Below are 23,540 nucleotides of genomic sequence, written 5' to 3'. Positions count from 1 at the left end.
GTTGAGTTTTATAAGTTCTTTATTAATTTTGGATATTACCCCTTATCAGATGTATCACTAGCAAATAGGTTCTGTCATTCAATAGGCTGTCTTTTCATTTTGTTGATTTTGTTTGCTGTGCAAAAAACTTTTCATTTTGATATAGTCCCATTTGTGTATTTTTAATTTTGTTTCCCTTGTTCAAGGAGATATATCAGATAAAAAATATTGCTATAAGAAACGTTTGAGCCCTGGCCGGTTGGCTCAGCAGTAGAGCATCAGCCTGGCGTGCGGGGGACCCGGGTTCGATTCCCGGCCAGGGCACATAGGAGAAGCGCCCATTTGCTTCTCCACCCCCCACCCCCTCCTTCCTCTCTGTCTCTCTCTTCCCCTCCCGCAGCCAAGGCTCCATTGGAGCAAAGATGGACTGGGTGCTGGGGATGGCTCCTTGGCCTCTGGCCCAGGCGCTAGAGTGGCTCTGGTCATGGCAGAGCATCGCCCCCTGGTGGGCAGAGCGTTGCCCTTGGTGGGCGTGCCGGGTGGTTCCCAATCGGGTGCATGCGGGAATCTGTCTGACTGTCTCTCCTCGTTTCCAGCTTCAGAAAAATACAAAAAAACAAAAAACAAAAAAAACGTTTGAGATTTTATTGCCCATGTTTTCTTCTAGCATTTTTATGGATTTGAGTCTAACATTTAAGTCTTTAATCCCTTTTCAGCTTATTCTATGTATAGTATAAAAAATGGCCTAGTTTTATTTTTTTGTATGTATCTGTCCAATTTTTACACCACTATTTATTGAACAAACTATTTTTTTACCTCATGGTATGTTTTTGCCTCCTCTGTCAAATATTAATTGACTATAAAGGTGTGGGTTTATTTCTGGCCTCTCTATTCTGTTTCATTGATCTATATACCTGCTTTTAGCCAGTACCATGCACTTTTGAATACTATGGCCTGTAGCATAATTTGATATCAGGTTGTGTGATTCATCCAATTTGGTTCTTCTTTCTCAAGACTGCTGCAACTACTCAAGAGTCTTCTGATTCCATATAATTTTTGGAATATTTTTTCTAGTTCTATGAAGTACATCATTGGTATCTTGACAAGAATTGTGCTGAATCTATAGATTGATTTGGGTATTATGAACATTTTAATGATGTTAATTCTTCCTATTCATGGACACAGTATATGCTTCTTACTTGTATCTTCAATTTATTTCTTCAGTGTCTTATAATTTTCTGGGTAAGGTCTTTTACATCCTTGGATACATTTTTTCCTAAGTATTTTATTCTTTTTGAAGCAACTGCAGATGGTATTGTTTTCTTCGTTTCCCTTCCTGATAGTTCATTATTGGTGTATAAAAATGCAACTGATTTCTAGGTATTTAATTTGTATCCTGCTCCTTTACTGAATTCATTTATCAGTTTTAGTAGTTTTTTGGTGGAATCTTTAGGATTCTCCATATACTGTATAATGTCATTGGCAAATAACTAGTTTTACTTCCTCCTTTCCTATTCAAATACATTTTATTTCTTCTCTTTTCTGATAGTGGCGGCTAGGACTTCTAGTATTATGTTGAATAAGAGTGGTGAAAGCTATTGATGCAACACATTGGTAAATATACCACCCAAGAAAGACTGCATGTGTGGTATGGGAGAATGAGTCCGCACAAGGATCCTGGCAGCTGTCTCTTTGCCTTTCTCTCCAGAGCCACAGACCCTAGACTTTCCTCACATGACTTTGGTCTGCTCCATTCTCCTCCACTAGAGCCCAGAGTGAGTGGCTGAAAATGCAATTTTGAGCCTTGGCCCTTTATGAGGGTGCCTGTGTCTTCAGTGCATTCCTGACAGATAGAAAAACCTGCTGCTTTTCAGCCATATGTTATGTTGGACACCTCTTCCCTGCTCTGGGTTGGGGAGCCTGGCTTGCAATTTAGGCCACATGCTTCTTGGGGGAATCTCCTGCAGCTGAGATATTCCCACGGAACCTCAGCCACAGCCCATGGGAGCAGGGCCAGCCCTTTTCACATCTCCACCCTTCCTACCAGTCTCAATGTTGCTGCTTCTGTAAATCCCTGGTTGTAAGACTTTTGTTCAGCTATTCTCCAGCAGGTTATTCAGGATGATTGTTCTATAATGTACCTGTAATTCCAGTTTGGTACAGTACTATAAGAGAGATTGTAAACAGTATTGTAGCTCTAGGAGCCCATCATAAAGCTCGATGGGAGCAGCTGAGTGGGCTCAATTTTTTTTTCCTTTTGAATGACTGCTAAATGCTCCTGGCTTCACACTATGGATTCAAAGAACAATTATCTTAAGGGTTTATGGAATCTGTGCCTTTGTTTCCATCATTTCCTTGTTAATTTAAAACAAAATTAATTTGGCAGTATCACAGTTTCCTAAAACTATATGTATCAAATCAAAAATAGTAAGACTTTCACAGGGGGCAGAATATATCATTAGATTTGTAACTGAATGCCTCCTAAGAGCTAACTCAAGCTAAGGGAAAGATAAATTAAAACACCTGAACTAACATAGTTACAGAATTGGTTAAAAACAGGCATAAACCAAAGGTCGAAAATCCTTCCCCTTATAAAATAGCATTTTTTTCAGATATAGATCAATATTACCACACTTACATAAATAATTTTTAAAGAGTGAAATTTGCTGACTTGGTGGATATTATTATTATATATTATTTTAGGTGAGAGGAAGGGACATAGACAGACTCCCACATGTGCCCTGACTGAGATCCACTGGGCAGCCCTCAGTGGGGTGGATGCTTGAATCAACCAGCTATCCTCAGCTCTAGGGCTGACACTTGAACCATTTGAGCCACTGGCTGTGGGAGGGAAAGAGGGCAAGAGGGAAAGAAGGGGGAGAAGGGGAAGAGAAGCAGATGATCGTTTCTCATGTGTGTGCTGACCAGGGATGGGACCTGGGACATCGCATGACAGGCCAGTGCTCTACTTGCTGAGCCAACCAGCCATGACTGGTAGATTTTATTTTATACAATGATTATAGTCCCAAAAAGTTGAGTATAAACTTATTTAAGGTGGTGTAGATAAACTCAGTCTTGCATCCTCCCACAACCACAGATAAGAATTACAACTAAACTACAGAACAACCATCACCATTCCAAATTGCCTGAAATGTGGCTGAATGGAAGTTCCACAACTAGGGATTGGAAGAAGAAACCACATCGAGTAATAAGCTGGTCCCACACCTATGTGTGGCAGTTTAAAATTGGGAGGGTATTTCAACTGTGGAGACTCCCCCTGAGGAGTGAGGGGTCCCGGCCCATGCTTCCAGTGCCAGGATGTGAAGTCCCCATAACTTCTGGCTGTAAAAACCAGCCAGGATTGCAGCTGAGTGAGATAGAGAGCTCCTGGAGTCCCAGGCAGCTCCTCTTAAAGGGCCCACACACCAAATTACTCAGACTCACTCCCTCTGAGCTCCAGCACTAGGGCAGCAGCTTGAAAGGAACCAGGGACATAAAAGGAAGAACTGGTCTGTTGGGCATCAGGGCAAGAGCAGGGTGTGGGCGGAGCTTTCTGCTAGACAAAAGTGCTGGCAGAGGTCATTGTTCCTTTTCTGAGACTTGACCCCCCCACACACACACACAGAGCTGGCAGGCAGGCATGCTCCATATCCGAGTCTTCATTATACTATTTGCCCCACCCAGGTGATTCTCTGAACCCCATCCCACCCAATGTGTGGGCCCACTGAAGCCATTTTCAGTGGATTTTCCATTGAAACAGGCTGTCTTGGTTCATATTTTGAACTTCCATAAATCAAACAAGCAGCATCTGGCCTCTAGTTGCCCATACTGAGTGGTTGCACTAGTGGAAGCCAGCCTTGGTTCACAACTTGGTCTTTCCTGAGCACTTTCAAGCCCAGCACAAGAAACAGTCATTTGTGTATCATTTTATAGCTTATGCCGCGTCACCCCAGGCAGGGCACAGGTAGGGGTGAACTCGGTGAGCACCAATGCCCCACTGAAGCAATACCTCTACTGCAGTAGCAGCTGGTCCTCGCAGCCGACTGGCCTGGGGATCAATCCCTTCCAGTTCTGCCAACAGAAATTAAAGCTGAACTTCAATAGGCACACAGCCCACACAGGGGATGCACCTGGAGTACCGAACTCGGGTGATTGGAGAGGCTGCTGTCACTGGGCCTTACAAGATACCTACTACACAAGGCTCAAGTAAGTCTGGGAGATGTAGCAGCTTTATCTAATACATAAAAACAAATACAGCCTGACCAGGCAGTGGCGCAGTGGATAGAGTGTCGGACTAGGATGCGGAAGGACCCAGGTTCGAGACCCCGAGGTCGCCAGCTTGAGCGCAGAATCATCTAGTTTGAGCAAAAGCTCACCAGCTTGGACCCAAGGTCACTGGCTCGAGCAAGGGGTTACTCGGTCTGCTGAAGGCCCATGGTCAAGGCACATATGAGAAAGCAATCAATGAACAACTAAGGTGTCACAACGTGCAACGAAAAACTAATGATTGATGCTTCTCATCTCTCCGTTTCTGTCTGTCTGTCCCTGTCTCTGACTTTCTCTCTGTCTCTGTAAAAAAAAAAAAAAAAAAAAAAAAAAAAAAGCAAATACAGAGAAGAAGCCAAAAAGCAGAGACAAAGAAAATGTCTCAAATGAAAAAAACAGAAGAAATCTTCAGAAAAGGAGCTAAACAAAATGGAGGTAAGCAAACTATTAGAGCAGAGTTCAAAATAATGGTTATAAGGATGCTCAAGGAACTTAGTGAGAACTTCAACAAAGAAATAATAACCATAAAAAATGACACAGAAATCATAAAAAAGAACCAGTCAAAAATAAAGGATATACTAACTGAAATGAAGAAGAATTTACAGGAAATCAACAGCAGAGTATATCAAGCCAAAAATAAAATCAGTGACTTGGAATATAAGAAAGTAAAAAATACCCAATCAGAATAGCAGGAAGAAAAAATTCCATGAAAGTAAAGAGAGTGTAAGGAGCCTCTGGGACAACTTCAGGCATACCAACATTCGCATCATGGGGGTGCTAAAAGAAGAAGAGAGAGAGCAAGAAATTGAAAACCTATTTGAAAATATAAAGGCAGAACACTTCACTAACTCATCTAAAGAAATAGACATACAAGTCCAGGAAGCACAGAGAATACCAAACAGGATGAACCCAAAGAGGCCCACACCAAGACACAGCATAATAAAAATGCGAAAGGTTAAACACAGAGAATCTTAAGAGAAATGAGAAAAGCTGTTAGTTCCCTACAGCAGAGCTCCCATAAAACTGTCAGCTGATTTCTCAACAGAAATTCTGCAGGCCAGAAGGGATTATTAGCAAGAAATATTCAAAGTGATGAAAAGCAATGACCTACAACCAAGATTACTCTACCCAGGAAAGCTATTATTTAGAATCGAAGGACATATAAAGAGCTTCCCAGGTAAGAAAAATCAAAAGGAGTTCATGACAACCAAACCAGTATTATATGAAATGTTAAAAGGTCTTCTTTAAGAAGAAAAAAATAAAGATAAAAAATATGAACAATAAAATGGCAATAAATACATATCAATTAACAACTGAATCTAAAAAACAAAATAAATGAACAAGCAGGACAGAAACAGACTCACAGATACAGAGAACAGTTTGATGGTTGCCAGATGGGAGGGGGGTTGGAGGGATAGGTGAGAAAAGTAAAGGAATGAAGAAGTACAGATTGGTTGTTACAAATTAGTCATGGGGCAGCATAGGAAAAATAGTAAATAATATACTAAAAACTGTGTATGGTTTCAGATGGGCATGAGACTTATCAGGACAATCACTAAGTTATGTCTCCTCACTGGGTTGTGCACATGAAACTAATATAATATTGTATGTCAACTGTAACTGAAAAATAAAAAATGATTAAAAAAATAAAATAACCTCATTTAAAATGACAGAATAGCTGTTTCCTTAAGGAATCTTTATTATTTGTGTTAAACTGCCATGTATAGTTGGACTGTAGCTAATTTGGAGTATAGACTTTTATAATGTCTCTGAATCATAAAGTTAGTGAAAAAGAAAGTCACAAAACCTCCTCTTTTCAGGGGAGAAAACAGTTCAGAACTTCTTCACATCTTACTTCTCCACATTATACTCTATACACCGAAACAAAAATTTAATCAGGTCACTGGTTTGCTTAAAATCATTTAATGGCTTCAAAATGCCCTTAGTGTAAAGACCAAATTCCCTCACATGACTTACTAGGTGCTTATAACCTGGTTTCCCGTGGGTCTCTCTGGCTTCACTCTGTGGTCATAGTAACACAGTAATTTAAATTCCTTCAGATTATGGCTCCCCTCACCTGCTGGCCATCCCGCATGAATGTCACCATTCCCCCAGGGTTCTGTTATTCCCTCTTTTTAGAAGTAGATTTACCCTACAGGTAAGAAGCTTAAGTTTCAGAGCCCTTTACTTGTATGGGGTCTATTCAAGACCTTGTACCTACAGTATATTTTTATATTTTTTTATTCTATTTTTAAAATTCATTGCCTGACCTGTGGTGGCACAGTGGATAAAACATTGACCTGAAACACTGAAGTCGCTCGCCAGTTCAAAACCCCAGACTTGCCTGGTTAAGGCACATATGGAAGTTGATACTTCCTGCTCCTCCCACTCTTCTCTCTCCCTCTCCTCTCTCTCTCTCTCTAAAATGAATAAATAAAAGGAAATTTTAAAAATACAGGGAAAACAATAAAATCAATATAAAATTTTTTAAAAATTTATTTTATTATATAGTATTTACCTGATTAGGCCCCACATTGCCTGAGTCTGTCCCTGACACTTTGCCTAGTTGATCTAGTCTTCTTTTAGATCTCAACATAAATGTTACTTCTTCCTGGAAGCCATCCCTCCATTTCAGCACTGAAATAGGTCAGAAACTCTTGCCAAGTGCTATAGAACAGCTACCTGATGTCCACTATCCAAGAGTTCATCTTATTTTAATTGCTTAATTAATTACTGGTCTTCCTGCTAGACTCTAAGTTCTCTAAATGCTATGACTATGTCTACATTGAATATAACTGTGTCTTATTTTAGGAACTACAACATAGTAAGTTTGATAAATATCTGAGAATGAAAGAATCAACTCATGAATGAGCGCTCCATGGCAAACAAAATACAGAGACAGAGGACCCAAACTGGAAGATTATACATTAGAGCCTGTGATTCCTTTACTTCCTGGATGTTTGGGGAAGAAATATTATTGATTGAATGATGATACCCAGAAAGGCCTTTTCCCTCAATGTGAAATCTGAGAAGTATGACTAGAAAAAGGGTAAGTAATGAAATGTGCAATAAAAGTAGACTTAAGAGAGACTTAGTGGGAACAATAATTAAAAACTATATCTGGCTTGATGACAAAGTCAGCAATATGGGAACCTAAAAGGTAGCAAAATACATTTCTGAAAGACTTCCAAAATGAGTAACAAACTAAAGTGAAAGTTATTAACTTATTAAGAATTAACATTGGCTATTTAGGAAAAATATTACTAGGTGATATAGACCAGTGTTCTTAAAACTTTAATGTGCATATTAATCATCTAGGAATACTGGTAAAATGCAGATTCTGCTTCAGTAGTTCTGAGCAGGAGACAGATAAGCCTGAAATTTAGCATTTTAATAAACTTCCAGATTATGGTGGGGGTTCTGGGACCGCACTTTGAAGAACAAGAATTAGAGTCTGCATCTAGAATTGGCAAACTATGACCTGTGGTGGTGCAGTGGCTAAAGCATCGACCTGGAATGCTGAGGTCGCTGGTTCAAAACCCTGGGCTTGCCTGGTCAAGGCACATATGGGAGTTGATGCTTCCTGCTCCTCCCCTCTTCTCTCTTTCTCTCTCTAAAATGAATAAATAAAAATCTTTAATAAAATATATATACATATAGAATTGGCAAACTAAAGTAATATGGTCCACTGCCTTTGGGTCAGCCTGCCAGCTAAAAAATGATATATTTAAGTATAGTTGGCACATAATATTACTTTCAGGTGTACCATATAGTGACTCAACATTTATATACCTTACAATGTGATTACCACATTAAGTGTAGTAGTAATTATCTATAACCATGCATACTTATCACAAGATTATTGACTGTTTTCTCCCTTACCTTTTCTTCCATCCTTCTCCCCTCCTCTCCTCCGGCAACCATCAGTTTGATCTCTGTTTCTGTGAGTTTGTATACATATACATACATTTATACACACACACACACACACACACACACAGGGTGGGGCAAAAGTAGGTTTACAGTTGTTCATATGGTAACTACTACAATAATAAGTAGTAATATAATAATAAACTGTTTTGCATACTCTCAACTATAAAACTACTTTTTTTCCCATCCTGTGATAAAACAGTACTCAGCAATAAAAAAGAATGAAATATTGCCATTTGCAACCACGTGGATGGATCTACCAGGTATTATGCTAAGTGAAATAAGTCAGACGGAGAATGTCAAATACTATATGTATAATGTTACATATGTGGAATGTAAAAAACACAAACAAAACAAGACAAAAACAGACTCATAGAAACAGAGATCAAACTGATTGTTTTTGTAATTTTTTTTAGAGAAAGAAAGGAAGGCAGACTGAGAAGCATCAACTCATAGTTGCTTCACTTTAGTTGTGCATTGATTGCTTCTTGTAAGTACCTAGACCAGGAGGCTCCAGCTGAGCCAGTGACCCCTTGCTCAAGACAGCGACCTTTGGGATTGTGGTGATGATACAGCACTCAAGTTATTGACCTCATGCTCAAGCTGGCTAGCCTGCGCTCAAGCTGATGAGTCTGCACTCAAGCTGGTGACCTTGGGGTTTCAAACCGACCACCTCAGTGTTCTGGGTTGATGCTCTATCCACTGAGCCATCACCAGTCAGGCTGGTTTTTGTATTTTTAAATAGTCAGGAAAAAATTTTAAATAATATTTTGTGACACATCAAAATTATATGAAACTCAAATTCTCATGTCCATAAATATAGTTGTATTGGAATTTAACCAACATCCATGCATTGATATATTTTCTATGGTTACTTTTGTGCTAAAGTGGCAGAGCTGAATACCTGTGGCAGAGACCATTTGGTCCACTCTATTGCTTTACTCGGCCTTCCATAACAAATACCACATACTGGGTGGCTTCAACAACAAAAATTACTATTGCACAGGTTCTAGAACTAAGAAGTCCAAGATCAAGGTCTGACAGGATTCAGTTTCTGGCGAGAACTCTCTTCCTGGCTTCCAGACAGTCCCCTTCTCACTGTGTGGGAAAAAATGTGCTTTGGTGTCTCTTCCTCCTCTTTTATCCCCCCTATCAGATTAGAGCCCTACCCTTATGACCTCATTTAACAATTATTACCTCAAAAGCCTCTCTATGTATATCAGGTGTAATGGCAGATAACCTTTCATTCAATATATGAATTTAGGGGCATAAACGTTCACTTCCTATTACTCACAAAACCTAAAATATTTACTTTCTGGTCCATTATAGAAAAAGTTGGCCTACCCTTGCTCTAGACCCTTGACTCTCAAAGTGGGCAGAAATGCAAAAATCTCAGGACCCACCCTGACCTACTTAAGATCCTTGGGTAATTCATACATATATAAATATTAAAGCTCAAGAAGCATCGATTTCCAAATCTAATGATCATGGTAAATAACATGGAAAAAAAATTTTAATACAGATTTCTAAACTCCACCCTGAGAAGAGTACAATTTTTAGAAACAGCTATAATAGCATAGCTAATCTTTGTTGAGCACTCACAGTGCAATTTGCCAGGTACTGTGTTAACCTTTCTGTTCATGATTCTATTTAATCCTCCTAATATTCTAAAATAGCTATTATTATCCCTATCTAAAAGATTAGGCCAGCCACCAGGATTTAATTGGTTAAATAAAGTAGTGGAGCTTGAAGTCAACCCAAGGCAGCAAACATAAAAAATTATTTAACTGATCTACATTCTTTTAACTGTTGGTTCCATGTGCCTACTCTAATTAAAGCATAGTAAATAATGTACCATGGAAATAAGTAACACCATGTAGGGTCAAAAGAAGATTCCCAGAAGAGTTGTGTTTTTAAGCTAGAAAAGATTTCTCCAAATGGAAAGAGGAGCTGTATCTCTAAGTTCACCCAGAGAAGACCAAAAATATTTTAGAATAGCATATTTCATTCAAGAAAAAGAATGTAAGGAAAGCTAACCAGAGGATGCATTATAACTTTTATACAGTGTTTAGAGTTTCTTCAATCTGCAAACAATTTTGATTTTGAATAGATGTAGTTGCAAATTAGCAAATGAAAATCTTTTTTTATTGTCTCAATGTAACAGCATTATTTTAGCAACAAGATTTTTTTTAGAAGTGAATGTTCCATCTCTTTTGAGGTATTGGTTTTTCAATTTTTCAAGTACTGAGGTTCTAATATTTGACCTATCAATCATATTTGGCATTCCAGATACTGTAGAGAATGAAATATTCAAAAGATTTTTATCCTCTTGATAAAAAAAAAAAGTTCAGTATTCCTTGAAGACTGTGTTAAAGTTTCAACCTGTTTTGGCTTGATAACAGATTAAACACAACATTTAAAAAAGGTACCTTAAATGATATTTCATAGAGAAGTGAAATACAATACTTTTAAAAATGTTCCCTTTGTGGGCCCTGGCCCATTGGCTCAGTGGTAGAGCATTGGCCCTGCATGTAGAAGTCCCTGGTTTGATTCCCGGTCAGGGCACACAGAAGAAGCGCCCATCTGCCCATCTGCTTCTCCACCCTTCCCACTCTCCTTCCTCTCTATCTCTCTCTTCCCCTCCCACAGTCAAAGCTCCAATGGAGCAAAGTTGGCTAGGGTGCTGAGGATGGCTCTATGGCCTCGGCCTCAGGCACTGGAAATGACTCTGGTTGCAATGAAGCAATGCTCCAGATAGGCAGAGCACTGCCCCCTACTGGACTTACTGGGGGGGATCCCAGCAGGGCACATGCAGGAGTCTGTCTCTCTGCCTCCCTGCTTCTCACTTCAGAAAAATACAAAAAAAAAAGTTTCCTTTGTTATAATTTGTACTCACACTTTTTTAGTTTTATGCCCTATATAGTTGTTTCCAAAATCATTCCTTTAAGAAGTCTACTAACTTCAGTTAAATGAATTTACTTTGTAAATCTTTGCAAGGAAAAGAGTAATAGAGTGCAATCAGATACTGTTCAAAGGAACTATTTCTACTAAAACTGCAAATTAACTGTAGTAAAGCACAGGAAGAAATGAAGACAGGCAAAAAAATGTGAAGTATGTCCCTAAAGATCTTCCCTGGGTAAATAACAGCAATGACGCTAAAGGAATTTTTACACAGAATCTAAAAATGATCTGTTAATGAGTAAATGCAAAGTGATCTCACCAATGCCGCTTCATCAAGTCAAAGCTAATATGGACAGACAGGTTCAAGATGTTTATAATGTTGATTGTATGTTACTTTAGGATAGGATAGAGTAAAATAGGGAAGGATAAGGACAGAACAGAAGAGAACAGAATAATCCTAGCATCTATAATGATATTTGAGCTGAAAGTGGATATCAAGACACCAGATTATCTGGAATGAATTTATAAACTGAAAGTATGGAAATATACACTTGAAACTATTCACAAATAGGAAGATTTTGTTATAAAATATAGTGTATTTGTGACTCTATCTTAAGGGGCACAATCAGGAAGTTGCAATAAAAACACAATATAAGAATTTTTTTTACCTGTAGACTGTTTCCATAGAACTTTTGAATGCTATCAAAGCTTCCTCATGTGAGAGAGATGAGGAAACAGTCTCTGAAAAGACTGTGCTTGTCTTAAAATGTGACTTCCATATTTCATATAATGAGTGATTCTAATTCTCTTCAAAACAAAATCACTATTGTAGTGAGGTCCACAATGAACTCTCTTCAATAAAAGTAGTCTCTTTTATGCCACAAAATCTTGTTCTGCCTTGACTAAAGAAAAGATTACAACTCCTTCCACATATCAGTTTGGTTCATTATTGGTTGTTCTTGACTTACTTTCTTGAGATATGTAACTATGTGACCAAATCCTATTCTATTATGGTAAAAGATAACACCCATAAATCTGACTTAATTTTATTATGTTTTCATACAAACTGGCAAAAGGACTCTAAAATTACATTGTTAACTTTTGACTTCTGCTTCAGAAGTAACTGGAAGTTCCAAGTTTAGATTCCACACCCCCCCCCCCGCCCCTAAATAAATAATCCATGAGTATTGAGGGTATGCAAGTTAGCTACAAAATTGCTAATGATTTTAAATATTTCAGATCTTTATAAATAGTGCTAAATCTCATGCTCACTAATCATGTTTGCTGTGAAATTTAATAGCACAACTTCTTTGGCAAAAAAGAAGCTAAATATTATCTAATATAAGTGTCCTAAATGTGAAACTAACACTAGTACCATCTAAATAATATCTCCCTTTTCACTCTATTATATAAAGATTGTATAATTAAGACTGCTTATGAAAATCATCCCTTTGAAATTAGAAACTCTACCTTCAGAATTTGAAGCCGATAAATAAACAAAAGACAAAGAGGAACAAATTATTTCAATCAGTCTATTATCAGGAAACACAAGTGTGTTATTAATTTTGCTCTCAGTTTGTTGTGTTACAAAAAATAAACATTGTAAAATTATACTTAAAACTGGACTGAACATTGAGAATGCCAAGAAAATAAAACTAAGTCAAAAGTAATCACTACAAAGATGAAGAATCTTGAAGAAAACCTCAAATCACAATTTAATACAAATCATATAAACATTAAATCACAAGACTAATGCTTTTTCCAAACTCTCTACGAGAAAACCACTTCTAATTAAAACCAAACTGTACATTTTTAAATCATTAAACTAGAATAAACTGGCAATATCAAAATACTTCCAATGTTTATATTACACTAATAAAGACAGAGTCATTTTAGCTACTTTAAAAAACAAAACATTCTACATTTCAGGAAATAAAGCTTAGGGTTTAGAGTAAAATGTTCTAAAATAACTTTCATTGCTAAGTGTAATTAAATTTTGTTAATCAGAAACTTTGGAGAAAAGTGAACAAGTCAGTCAACTTAATATCTTTTGGTTTAATCTTTCTTGTTTTGAGCAGAGGTAATCTGTAACATCTCTTTATCTAGTACTACAATGCTTTATTAAGAAAAATAAAAAATGCTTGTTAAATAAATTGAAAAATATACATTTATTCATCTCTTTATTTTAGAAACAAAGAACTGTATACATTAACAAGAAAAATGTGTTCCAATAACATACTGGTTTACTGAAAACTTAATTACCAGAAGTGAAAACAAAAGAATGTGTATTAGGACATCAGAAGGGGGATTAGTATGAAAATGAAATTTTGAGACATCAGTTGCTACTCAAATTGACATTGAATCGGCAAAGAGAAGCATTTAAATTTCATTTCCAACCCTACTTAGCAAATCCAGTTCCAGTTAGAGTATCTTTAATGTGCAAAAGCTCAGTAAAAGCTAGTATTCACCATGCAAGATACAGATAGGGTTCCCTTAACCTACTGCCCTCTAGACACATCACTCTCTGTTAAACAGGCAGCTACGGCCAGATGCTCTCACTAAAACTGATCACAGATGGTCAGTTGTCCAGTTAACAGAATATACTGCTCTCCCAATAGCCAAGCGTAAGAAGGAAAGGACTGAGAGCTGTTAGCACTTGCCTGCTTAGTGAGTTGAAACTATTTGCTTGCTCTAAGATTGGCTAACCCCCAACAGTGAAGTGACTTTCTAGAAAAAGCAAGAATAGGCCCTAGGGCTCTCAAGAGGAAAAGGCATCCCAAAGGTGGTCTAGTTAACAGCGGATTCAAGTCCTGATGCTGAAATCCACACAACTGCATCTGTGCTGGTCAGCCATTTCCGCTGTAACTCTGGCAACTCCTGGGGTGCAGAATTTAGTGTCCGACAAGAAAGCCCTAGAACTGGGATAGAGTCCTCTGTTACCCTGCACGGTGATGAGTCCAACCACTCAGTCTAATTCTACAGTCAGAATATATGGAGCTGTTTTAATAGATAGGGTATACTGACTGCAACAAAATCATTTCTGAGTTTATGCATCATAAAGAGATTTTAAGCTGAATTAGCCAAAATAGCTTACAGAAAGGATGTTACAATACAAAAGATATTACAACACAGGCAGCACATATGTGATTTAATTCTAAAACATCATAGGGGGGGAAGTAAAGGTTTACAGTACTGAAGCTATTACTTAGAGATTATAAAAAAAATCAGTACCACGTTCCAATGCAAGCTGTCGGCCCTATACTACCACACCCTGCTGGCTTCAGCTGCAAAGTATCTTACAGACGTTAGCTGTCCTTTCTAGATTCAACATTGACAAGAAGCAACTGGCTGGTTTCTTGGTTTAGCTGTTAGACTCGAATATGCAGATAATGCTGTAAACTACAAGGACTCAGTACTTGATAACACAAAAAATGCTGACAATGCAGCTAAAAATGCAGAGCCACTGATCAATTTTGATGTTAATAATCCCGATTTTAAGGCTGGTGTAACGGCTTTGGTTAACCTTAACCTTTAGATTCAGCATCACGATGATTAGCTGGTAATGCTACAGGCAATTCGCATTTTAGTCCAGGAGCACTTGACGCAGGATGCAACTGCTAAAGTAAAACGAGTCAAATCAAATCAAATCAATCATTAAGGAGGACTGCCTGTGCTTTAAACAAGCATGTTCTTGGTTCTGACACAGGAGGTGCAGTTCTTAGTGAAGCTGCTCAAACTCTGCGATTGCGTCATCCACACGGAAGAGCCCAGAGAGCCACAGACAAAACTGAACGAAGTCGCCTAGCAGTTCAGGCAGTTGTTGCCGATCCGAAGACAGACCACAGACTGGGGCAAGCTGGAAGATGACATTTTAGGATTTCAGCCTCTCACCTACTTAGTACAGTTGGGAACCATGTACACTGGAATGTGTTCCAAAATAAAATGCCGCATTTTCAAGGGAAGAATCCCAGAAAACTGACTATATTCTAGAGATTTACCATCATGGCATTTTCTTTAAAGTTCAGAAAAAGTGTATGTGTGTGTTGGGGGGGAGATCAGTGGGTCTTCTTCTTTATATATATGCATCTGTAGAAATTTTTTTAATTTTAAAGAATTGTTTTTCATTGCCAAAATTTTAACTGCTTTTTAACCTTTTTAATTTATTTTTAATTTAGTTTTTATTTATTCATTTTAGAGAGGAAAGGGAGAGACAGAGAGAGAGAGAGGAGAGACAAAGAGAGAGAAGGGGGGAGGAGCTGGAAGCATCAACTCCCATATGTGCCTTGACCAGGCAAGCCCAGGGTTTCGAACCAGCGACCTCAGCATTTCCAGGTCGACACTTTATCCACTGCGCCACCACAGGTCAGGCACTTTTTAACCTTTTAACAAGCAGAGCATTGTTTTGGTTGTTCTAATAAAGTATTTACTTGTTGATAAAAAGCTACCTGTATATTCAGGAAGAGTACTCTATGAAGCTACTTTTTTATATCTTCAACATATTTATATTTCCTTAACAGTGAGTTTGATGTACAACTTTTCATCAACAACTGCCCCAAATCTTGTTTCTTACTTGATACGGTGTACAATCTTCTCGAATAAATGAAACACATACTGTAAGGAGAGCAAGCCCACTGAGAAGCCATGGCTAGGAATACATGTTGCTGACTTTGGTGACAGTAGGTTTAGGCAACATCATTTCATTATACAATGATTTAAGGAAGGTCACCCTGCAGCATATGTAATTTCTCATCATTTATAAAGCTGTGTGACAGAGATCAATAGTGAAACTCGTTTAACCAAAAGCAAATTGAATTAAAATTGGACACAATAAGATTATAAGCACAATGCCATCTGGGAACCTGTGGCAAAGAGCTAGAAGCTGGAGTTCTATGTCCCTGTATCTGAAAACAGATTCCCACCACCACTTCTATTTTTTCTTTTTCTTTTTTTAGTGAGAGGAGGGGAGACAGAGAGACAAACTCCCACTTGTACCCCTCACCACGATCCACCTGGCAAACCCCTTGGGGGGATGCTCTGCCCATCTAGGGTCATTGTTCAGTAACTGAACTATTTTTAGTGCCTGAGGCAGAGGCTCCACTGAGCCATCCTCAGTGCCTAGGGCCAACTTGTTCTAACCGAGTCACGCTGCAGGAGAGGAAGAGGGAAAGAGAAGGAGAAAGGGAGAGAAAAAGGGAGAGAGGAAGGGAGAATAGGAGGGAAGGAGGGAGGGAGAGAGGGAAGGAAGGAGGGAAGGAGGGAGGGAGAGAGGGAAGGAAGGAGGGAAGGAGGGAGAGAGAGAGAAAAGGTGAGGGAGAGGGGTAGAGAAACAGATGGTTGCTTCTCCTGTGTGCCCTGACCAGGAATTGAACCCAGGATATCCACATGTTAAGCTACGCTCTACCACTAAGCGAACCGACCAGGGCTCACCACCGCTTTTTACTGACAGGGAATCATGTCTAATTTTGATCTCACAGCCTATGCTACCATGAAGCCAGGGAAGGACATGGGACAGCACACTGTGCAACCACTGTGCCTCTTCCTTCCTGCACCTCAAAGGGCAGTCTGTGACAGAGAAAGTTAATGTGCATTGTGAAGCCCAATATGTGCAGAAGATATTGAAACACTTCAGTAGGAATTTGTTTGGTAATCATAATTAGAGTTGGTGCTTTGTATTTAAGGGTTAAAATCTACTTGTGAGCAACAAACAGTTAAAGTGTGCATTTTATAATTTGAGTATATACCTGTGTGTAGCTCATGTATTTATTGTGGATACATATTATTTTCTACTAAACATGTTATACATTCTGAAATTCTTTCACTCAGCAAAGATAAATAGGGAATAAAATAGTGTCTTTCAGAACTCTGTTGAATGCAATCACCAAGTTAAGTGCTTTTTTTTCTAGTGTTTCTGAGTTAGAGCTACATAAACAATTAAAGTAATATGGGTCATATGTAACAGCATCATTTTGTACATAATGTACACATACTTTATAAATGTAAATTAATACATCTACATAGTATTCTCGGACATTTCTAAGTTAAACTTAATTACTGCATATTCTCTGATCCTTTGGTGATATTCTTATTTTACCTTCATAGTCTACATCCACCACACACCCACAATAATTGATCAGGATCTCCCTCTACCAGAAGTAAACTTTACAAAGAAAAGCAGTTGCCCACATGTGGGGGGAGAGATAGAAAGATACCACAGTTATCTGACATTTGCCAGTCACTCACAACGATGAGTCAAAGACCAGTCACTGACTTAAGCAAGACACAGCACACAGCGATGTAGTGAAGTCAATTCTTTTTTTCTTTTCACCATTCAGTTAGTTCTGCCAGTTTATACCCAGTAACTGCTCTCCCAATTGGTTAGAGAGGGAGGAAAAAAGAAAAAGCGCAGTGCAGACTCACTTACCTAAACCACTGAGCGTGTAGAGAAGGTTGCCGGTGTCCAAGAGGATGGGCCCGCTCTCCTGCTGCCCTTCCTCCTTGTAGTACAGCTTGTAGCCCCGGATGGCTGCTGTGTCCTCGGCGTCCTGCTGCCACTTCACAGAGATGGTGGTGCAGTTCAGAGGCTCCAAATGTAGCTCTGGAGACTTGGGGGCTAGAAAAATTCACCAGCAATGTTATGTATTAAAAAATCCATAATTCACATGAAAATGCCAGAAAGTAGAGATCTCGGCTATCAAGCCAACAGTTGCAAAAAAGTTCAAATCCAACCAATTTTAACTTTCAAATTTTTGCAATAATATTAAAGTTTGAGACAATTAAATATATGAAATACTATCTAAAAGACTAAGGCTTATAAATAAGAACAAAATAATACCTATATTTATGTAGTTTTTAAAGAGACAGTAAGTACTTTCTAATTCTGACCGTCTGATATTCCTCTGTGATAGACAGAACAGGCGTTATTATCAATCAATTAACAATAACAACAAAACTAGTTATGTTATATTTCACATTAATGAAAGAGAAAGGTCTAAACTTCCTAGACTTATGGTTTTTCTATTAAACTGATGTTTTAAAAAATATATAATGATAATATTAATCAGGTATATATATATGAACTTCACTTAAGTCCATGATCTAGGGCAGTGGTCCTCAACCCCTGGGCCGCAGACCGGTACCGGTTCGTAGGCCATTTGGTACCGGTCCACAGAGAAAAAATAAATAACTTATATTATTTCCACTTTATTTATATTTAAGTCTGAATGATGTTTTATTTTTAAAAAATGACCAGATTCCCTCTGTTACATCCGTCTAAGACTCACTCTTGATGCTTGTCTCAGTCACGTGATACATTTATCCGTCCCACCCTAAAGGCTGGTCCGTGAAAATATTTTCTGACATTAAACCAGTCCGTGGCCCAAAAAAGGTTGAGGACCACTGATCTAGGGAATACTTTCATTCATAAAACAAAATTAAAAAAAATAGAAACATAACATCTTTAAGTAAGAAAAAATCAATTCCAAAGTATAAATACAATGTAATTCTCCCTGAATCAACTTTAGAAATATACCTTGCACGCTTGTAGCTTTGGGCGTCCTATGTGACGTCCATACTGACGACTCCCCCAGCCCCACTCTGGTGGCAGCAGTAATCCGTACCAGGTAGACACTGTCAGGTTTCAGGCCTTTCAGAAGGTACTCCTGTGTGGTTCCCGGGAGCTCCAGAACTTGGATGGAGCTCTCAGTGCTTAGGCGGAAGGACAGACGATAGAGCACCACTTGGCCCCTCCGATACTTGGCTGGGATTGGCAGCCAGGAGATGAGAATATCAGTGGGACTTCGACTTGTCAAACTGATTTCGGGAGGTCTCAGGGGAACTAGTCATATAAGAAAACAGGTTGTTTATAAATATTTAGAATCCAAATAATCTATCAGCGCAGCAGTACTGAATTCTCTTAATAGCAACATATAACATAATAAAGAAGAGATGCTGTTAGCCCTAGCAGAGATTTTCAGAGTACAAATCAGAAGGGGGGGAAAAAAAGGGAAAAAGAATGAGAAAGGACCAACCCCAGGGAACTGAAAAAAGCAAGGTCGTCATCACTGTCATTGTTTGGAATGAATATAAGATTATTTATTACTCATACAAAATATGAGAGTACTTCTCAATCTCACCAAAATGCCTTAGTAACAAGGAAGAGAGAGTTATACAAGAGTGGGAAAACTTAGGATACCAGGGTCATCACCTGGCAAATAATATTTTGAAGCGTAATAGTGCTGTCTTAAAAGTTAGTGTAGATTTTGTATTGCCAATTATAATATATGGTGCTTAAGAAGAAAACAATGTTTTTCCTCTAAATACAACTGTCACTCCAAGAAAATGGGCAGTCTCATACTGAGTTAAGATAGGTTTTAGAGTTAGCCTGTGTTTAAATCTTTATTCTTCTACTTACTACTCTGTGTTGTACTGGCCAAATTAAGGTTTCTGTGTCTATGTTTCTTCAGATATAAAATGAAAATACCAGTAATAGCTCATTCTATCATCTTTCCTATCTAAGTTAATGGCAATTATTTGTGTAACTTAAAACAAAAACCTTGGAAAGGAAGAGAGAGAGAGAGAGAGAGAGAGAGAGAGAGAGAGAGAGAGAGAGAAAGGAAGAAGAAGCAGAAGCAGAAGGAGGAGGAGGAGGAGGAGGAATGCAGAAGCAGATGATCTTTTCTCCTGTGTGCCCCGACTGGGAATTGAACCTGGGATGTCCACACTCCAGGCTGACGCTCTACCACTGAACCAACTGGCCAAGGCCCACACTGGCTGTTAAAATGCGAGTTTAAGTACTGTCACTCTTCTGCTCAATATAGCTTTCATTTCACTTAAAGTAAAAGCCAAAGTCCTCTCTGTGGCTTCATACAAAACCCCTGTGTGTACAGGTCGGTTCCCATTAGCCCTCTGCCTCCTGTCCCACTGTTTTCCACTTGTTCCCTCCCCTCCAGCCACACTTGTGTTTCAGGTCCTCTGCCTAGAGGGCCCTTGCCAGTCACCCACCTAGCCAGCTCCCTCATTTTCATTTCCTTCAGGTCTTCATTCTAATGTCACCTCAGTGAGGCCTTCTTTGGTGACTCTTTGTAAAGTCTCAAATCCTCCCCAAATTCCCTTTTTTCCCTTCTCCTCAACACTTACACTAACATGACTATCATGTTTATTATTCCTTTACCTCCTCTCCCATTAGAAAGCAAGCTTCATGAGTTCAGGGACAATTTTTTTTTTTTTTTTGCTTCTTGTTCACTATTAAATATCGAATAACATATAGCAGGTTCTTGAAGAACATTTGTAGAATGAATGATGAAATAATAGGTAGAAAAGGGAAAATCAATTTATTAAGCATTTCTGAGTCCTTTACTTATATGAACTCATGAATTCTCACAAAAATTCAACGAAAGTAGTAACATTACCATTTCTACTTTACAGCTGAGGAAACTGTGATACAAAGAGGTCACTTGTCCCAAGTCACCCAGCTTATAAATGAAGGAGCAGATCCAGGCAGGCCAGACAGAGACCACATTCTTATCCCCCATACTCTACAATCTCACATAACAATAGTTCTTCCATCACAGACTTACGTAGGAACTAAACAAGAAGGGATAGGTACTCCACGAGTGTTACTTGTCTTGGCTGTGTACTGCTATGTAGTCTAGAAGATACACACATACACACATCTCAGTTTGAGAAGAATGAACTTAGAAAATGGGGAGAGACTCATGCAGAAACCTGACATCAGTGCCAGAGGTCTGTACGTTGTACACAGTACAAAACCAACATTAAATTAAAAGGTTTCAGAGTAAAGAAAGGTTTAAAGGAAAAAAACTTTGAGATCATAACTTAAATGGAATTGTCAAGCTTTAAAAAACAAGTAGCTTGCTATACTTAGACTCATTTTCTTTAAGGATATGGGGGTATACCTCATATACCCCCCCAAAAAAAAACCCAAAAAGTAAAACCAAACAAAAAAACACCAACCTGTGTTTCACCTCAGACATGAAAGTTGGTTGTTAAATGTAATGTCTAGAGTTAACAAACGTAATGACTAGAGAGGTCATATGGCTCATTCCAAAAGGAAACAAACTCTTAAATGACAACTGAAATTTGGAATTCAGTATCCAGATCAGTGATAACCTTTTCATTTACTCAATCTCTGAATTTATAAACACCTAAATAAGTAGCATTATAAAGACATCAGTAGGAGAACTGGGACCAAATGAACAACAAGAAAAAAGATCTGGAAATCATTTCTATAAAAATGTTTTGAATACTAAGGGTGGATCATCTCTTAAGGATAAAAAAACATTTGTAAAGGGAGAATAGTATAATTAAGCATACGTTAAATGATTTCCTTTTCACTGTACGGGATAAACCTGGGCCTTCTAGAGCTTCTGGAGAAAGAGAGATGAGATGCAAAAGAGGAGACTCAGTTCTCCAGTACTATCTTAATAGATGGAATTTCCCTCCTTAACTGTAAGAATACATGAAGGCCTGCCACAACTCAGTTCCAACCCATGGTCAGGTAACAAACTGAACAAGTATTACTTTTCTCCTTAAGTAGAAGAACCATATTGAATCTAAAGATAGACTACCTGATTTTATTTAATATTTATAACTGGCAGGCACTAAATTGTATAAACTCCCAGTTTCAGAAGTCCAATACCTCTGCCCTCCAGTTATTATATACAGTGGTCCCTCATCTATCATGGAGGTTAGGTTCCAGAGCCCCCCACGATAGGCGAAAATCCATGGAATAGCAACCTTATATCTATTTTGTTATTTATATATATTTTAAGGCTTTATAAACCCTCTCACACTCTTATAAACCTTTCCTACACTTACTTTGTTTATTTTACCGCAAAATAATTAAAATAATAAAATACCTATATATATACCACAAAATCTCGCAATATAGCGAAAAATCCGCAATACAAAATTAGATATATACAATTTAAAAATCTGCGATACACTGAGACCGCTAAAAGTGAACCGTGATATGGCGAGGGATGATTGTATACTTAATATGTAACTGTCCTTATATTTATTCATGTGTCAAGAATATACTCAGTAAAAAAGAAAATTTTTTAAAAAACCTGCAATAGATTTACAATTTAAACTAGAAAACTTGAATACAATATTACTAGCATTTTATTATTTAATGTTCTGTTATGAATTATAAAGAAAAGTTCTCTTTATTTTTATCATGTTACTGTCAAAAAAGAAAGCTCATGTTTGAAACAGCAAATTAGCCTGCTAGTTACCACACCTGGTATTTTTTTAACCAAAAACAAAGTATGTTCCTCTATTTTAAACACATTTATTTGTTGAAATTGATATAAACATATGAATGTTCATACTTTAATAATGAAGAACCATGTTTTCTTACCATCCTCTAAAGTATTCTGTGTCACATGGTCAGACATCTGGCTGGCTCCCATTGGCATGTATGCTACAATGTAGAAAGTGTAATTGCTGGCAGGTTCTAAGTCATCAATAATATAATGAGTTGTGTCATTTCCGATGACTACTTGATATTCTTCGTTATTTAAACCTACATTGAAGAATCAATGTTTAAAAATTAAGAATATTCAAAATAAAATTAGTAAGACTATTTTCTCTCACTGTAAAACACTGCTCGGTCTTTGAGTCTGAGCTCTAACAGTTACCTTGTATGATTCTCCAGAAATTGTGAATAAGAAGGTCTTTATTTTCTAAAAGTAACCCATTTGTCTTGCTATACATTACTAGTTTGCGTTCCCCCTAGATAATTCAAACTGAAAATAATTAATCTTCTCTAAACTTCATTAACAACTAGTCAAAACCCAAAGCAGAGACAATATGCAGCAGTAACACACAGAACTCAACACTACAGAATACTGGAATTCATAAGTGTAAGATTTACTTGCTTAAATTCATAGCTTCTTTTTTCTTTTAAACATAAACAGAGAGACAGTAGGGAATGTAATGTCTCTATGTTTTATAAAAACAAACCAAACTAAAAGATGTCCTGCAAAAGATCTCATGCAGCCCCTAGAGATTCTATTAAATTTGACTGACACAAGTTGTTCTTTTATGTATGCTGAAAGCAAAGTAATGGGGAAGCACAGAATGTGCTTCAGGATGCTTTGTTTCACAATGAGCTTTTTCTTTTCTTTTTTTTAGAGGAAAGAAATTCTCAGCAATTCTTAATAAAATATGCACGGCAAGGTACAGAAGAGGATTTGTCTTTGTGGGATTTAATTCCTACGGAGCAAACCTGTAAAGTAGAACAAGAGAACTGGTCGCTACTGTGATTTGTGAGCAATTCACCAGTAAATGGACGTCAACTTAATCAAAACTCTCTAAGGACAGGGCCCCTTCTCTCCACACTGGATTTATAAACAAAACAGAAGGCAAATTCCACTATTAAGTTTTCCCACATTTCTGAATGAACTTGATAGCATTTTAATTAGACAAGATTACAGGCATTT

The 23,540-nt window shown here is 38.0% G+C and overlaps 1 protein-coding gene and 1 pseudogene across 1 annotated transcript in view; one reads left to right on the top strand and one right to left on the bottom strand.

Moving 5' to 3' along the window:
- The window catches only part of PRTG (protogenin), a 170,081-nt gene that overhangs the window by 47,572 nt on the left and 98,969 nt on the right, over positions 1-23,540 (bottom strand). The window contains exons 9-11 of the mRNA XM_066274954.1: positions 22,457-22,621; positions 18,605-18,910; positions 17,498-17,686 (exon numbers count right to left, since the gene is read on the bottom strand). Of these exons, the coding sequence (XP_066131051.1) occupies positions 17,498-17,686; positions 18,605-18,910; positions 22,457-22,621 (660 nt within the window). The remainder of the gene's footprint in view (positions 1-17,497; positions 17,687-18,604; positions 18,911-22,456; positions 22,622-23,540) is intronic.
- On the top strand, positions 4,104-14,943 carry LOC136333901 (RNA transcription, translation and transport factor protein-like; annotated as a pseudogene).

This window comes from Saccopteryx bilineata, chromosome 4, assembly GCF_036850765.1.
Source record: "Saccopteryx bilineata isolate mSacBil1 chromosome 4, mSacBil1_pri_phased_curated, whole genome shotgun sequence".
NCBI classification, from domain to species: domain Eukaryota; kingdom Metazoa; phylum Chordata; class Mammalia; order Chiroptera; family Emballonuridae; genus Saccopteryx; species Saccopteryx bilineata.
Note: the sequence above shows the minus strand (reverse complement) of the source record. Positions and strands in the feature narration are given on the sequence as shown.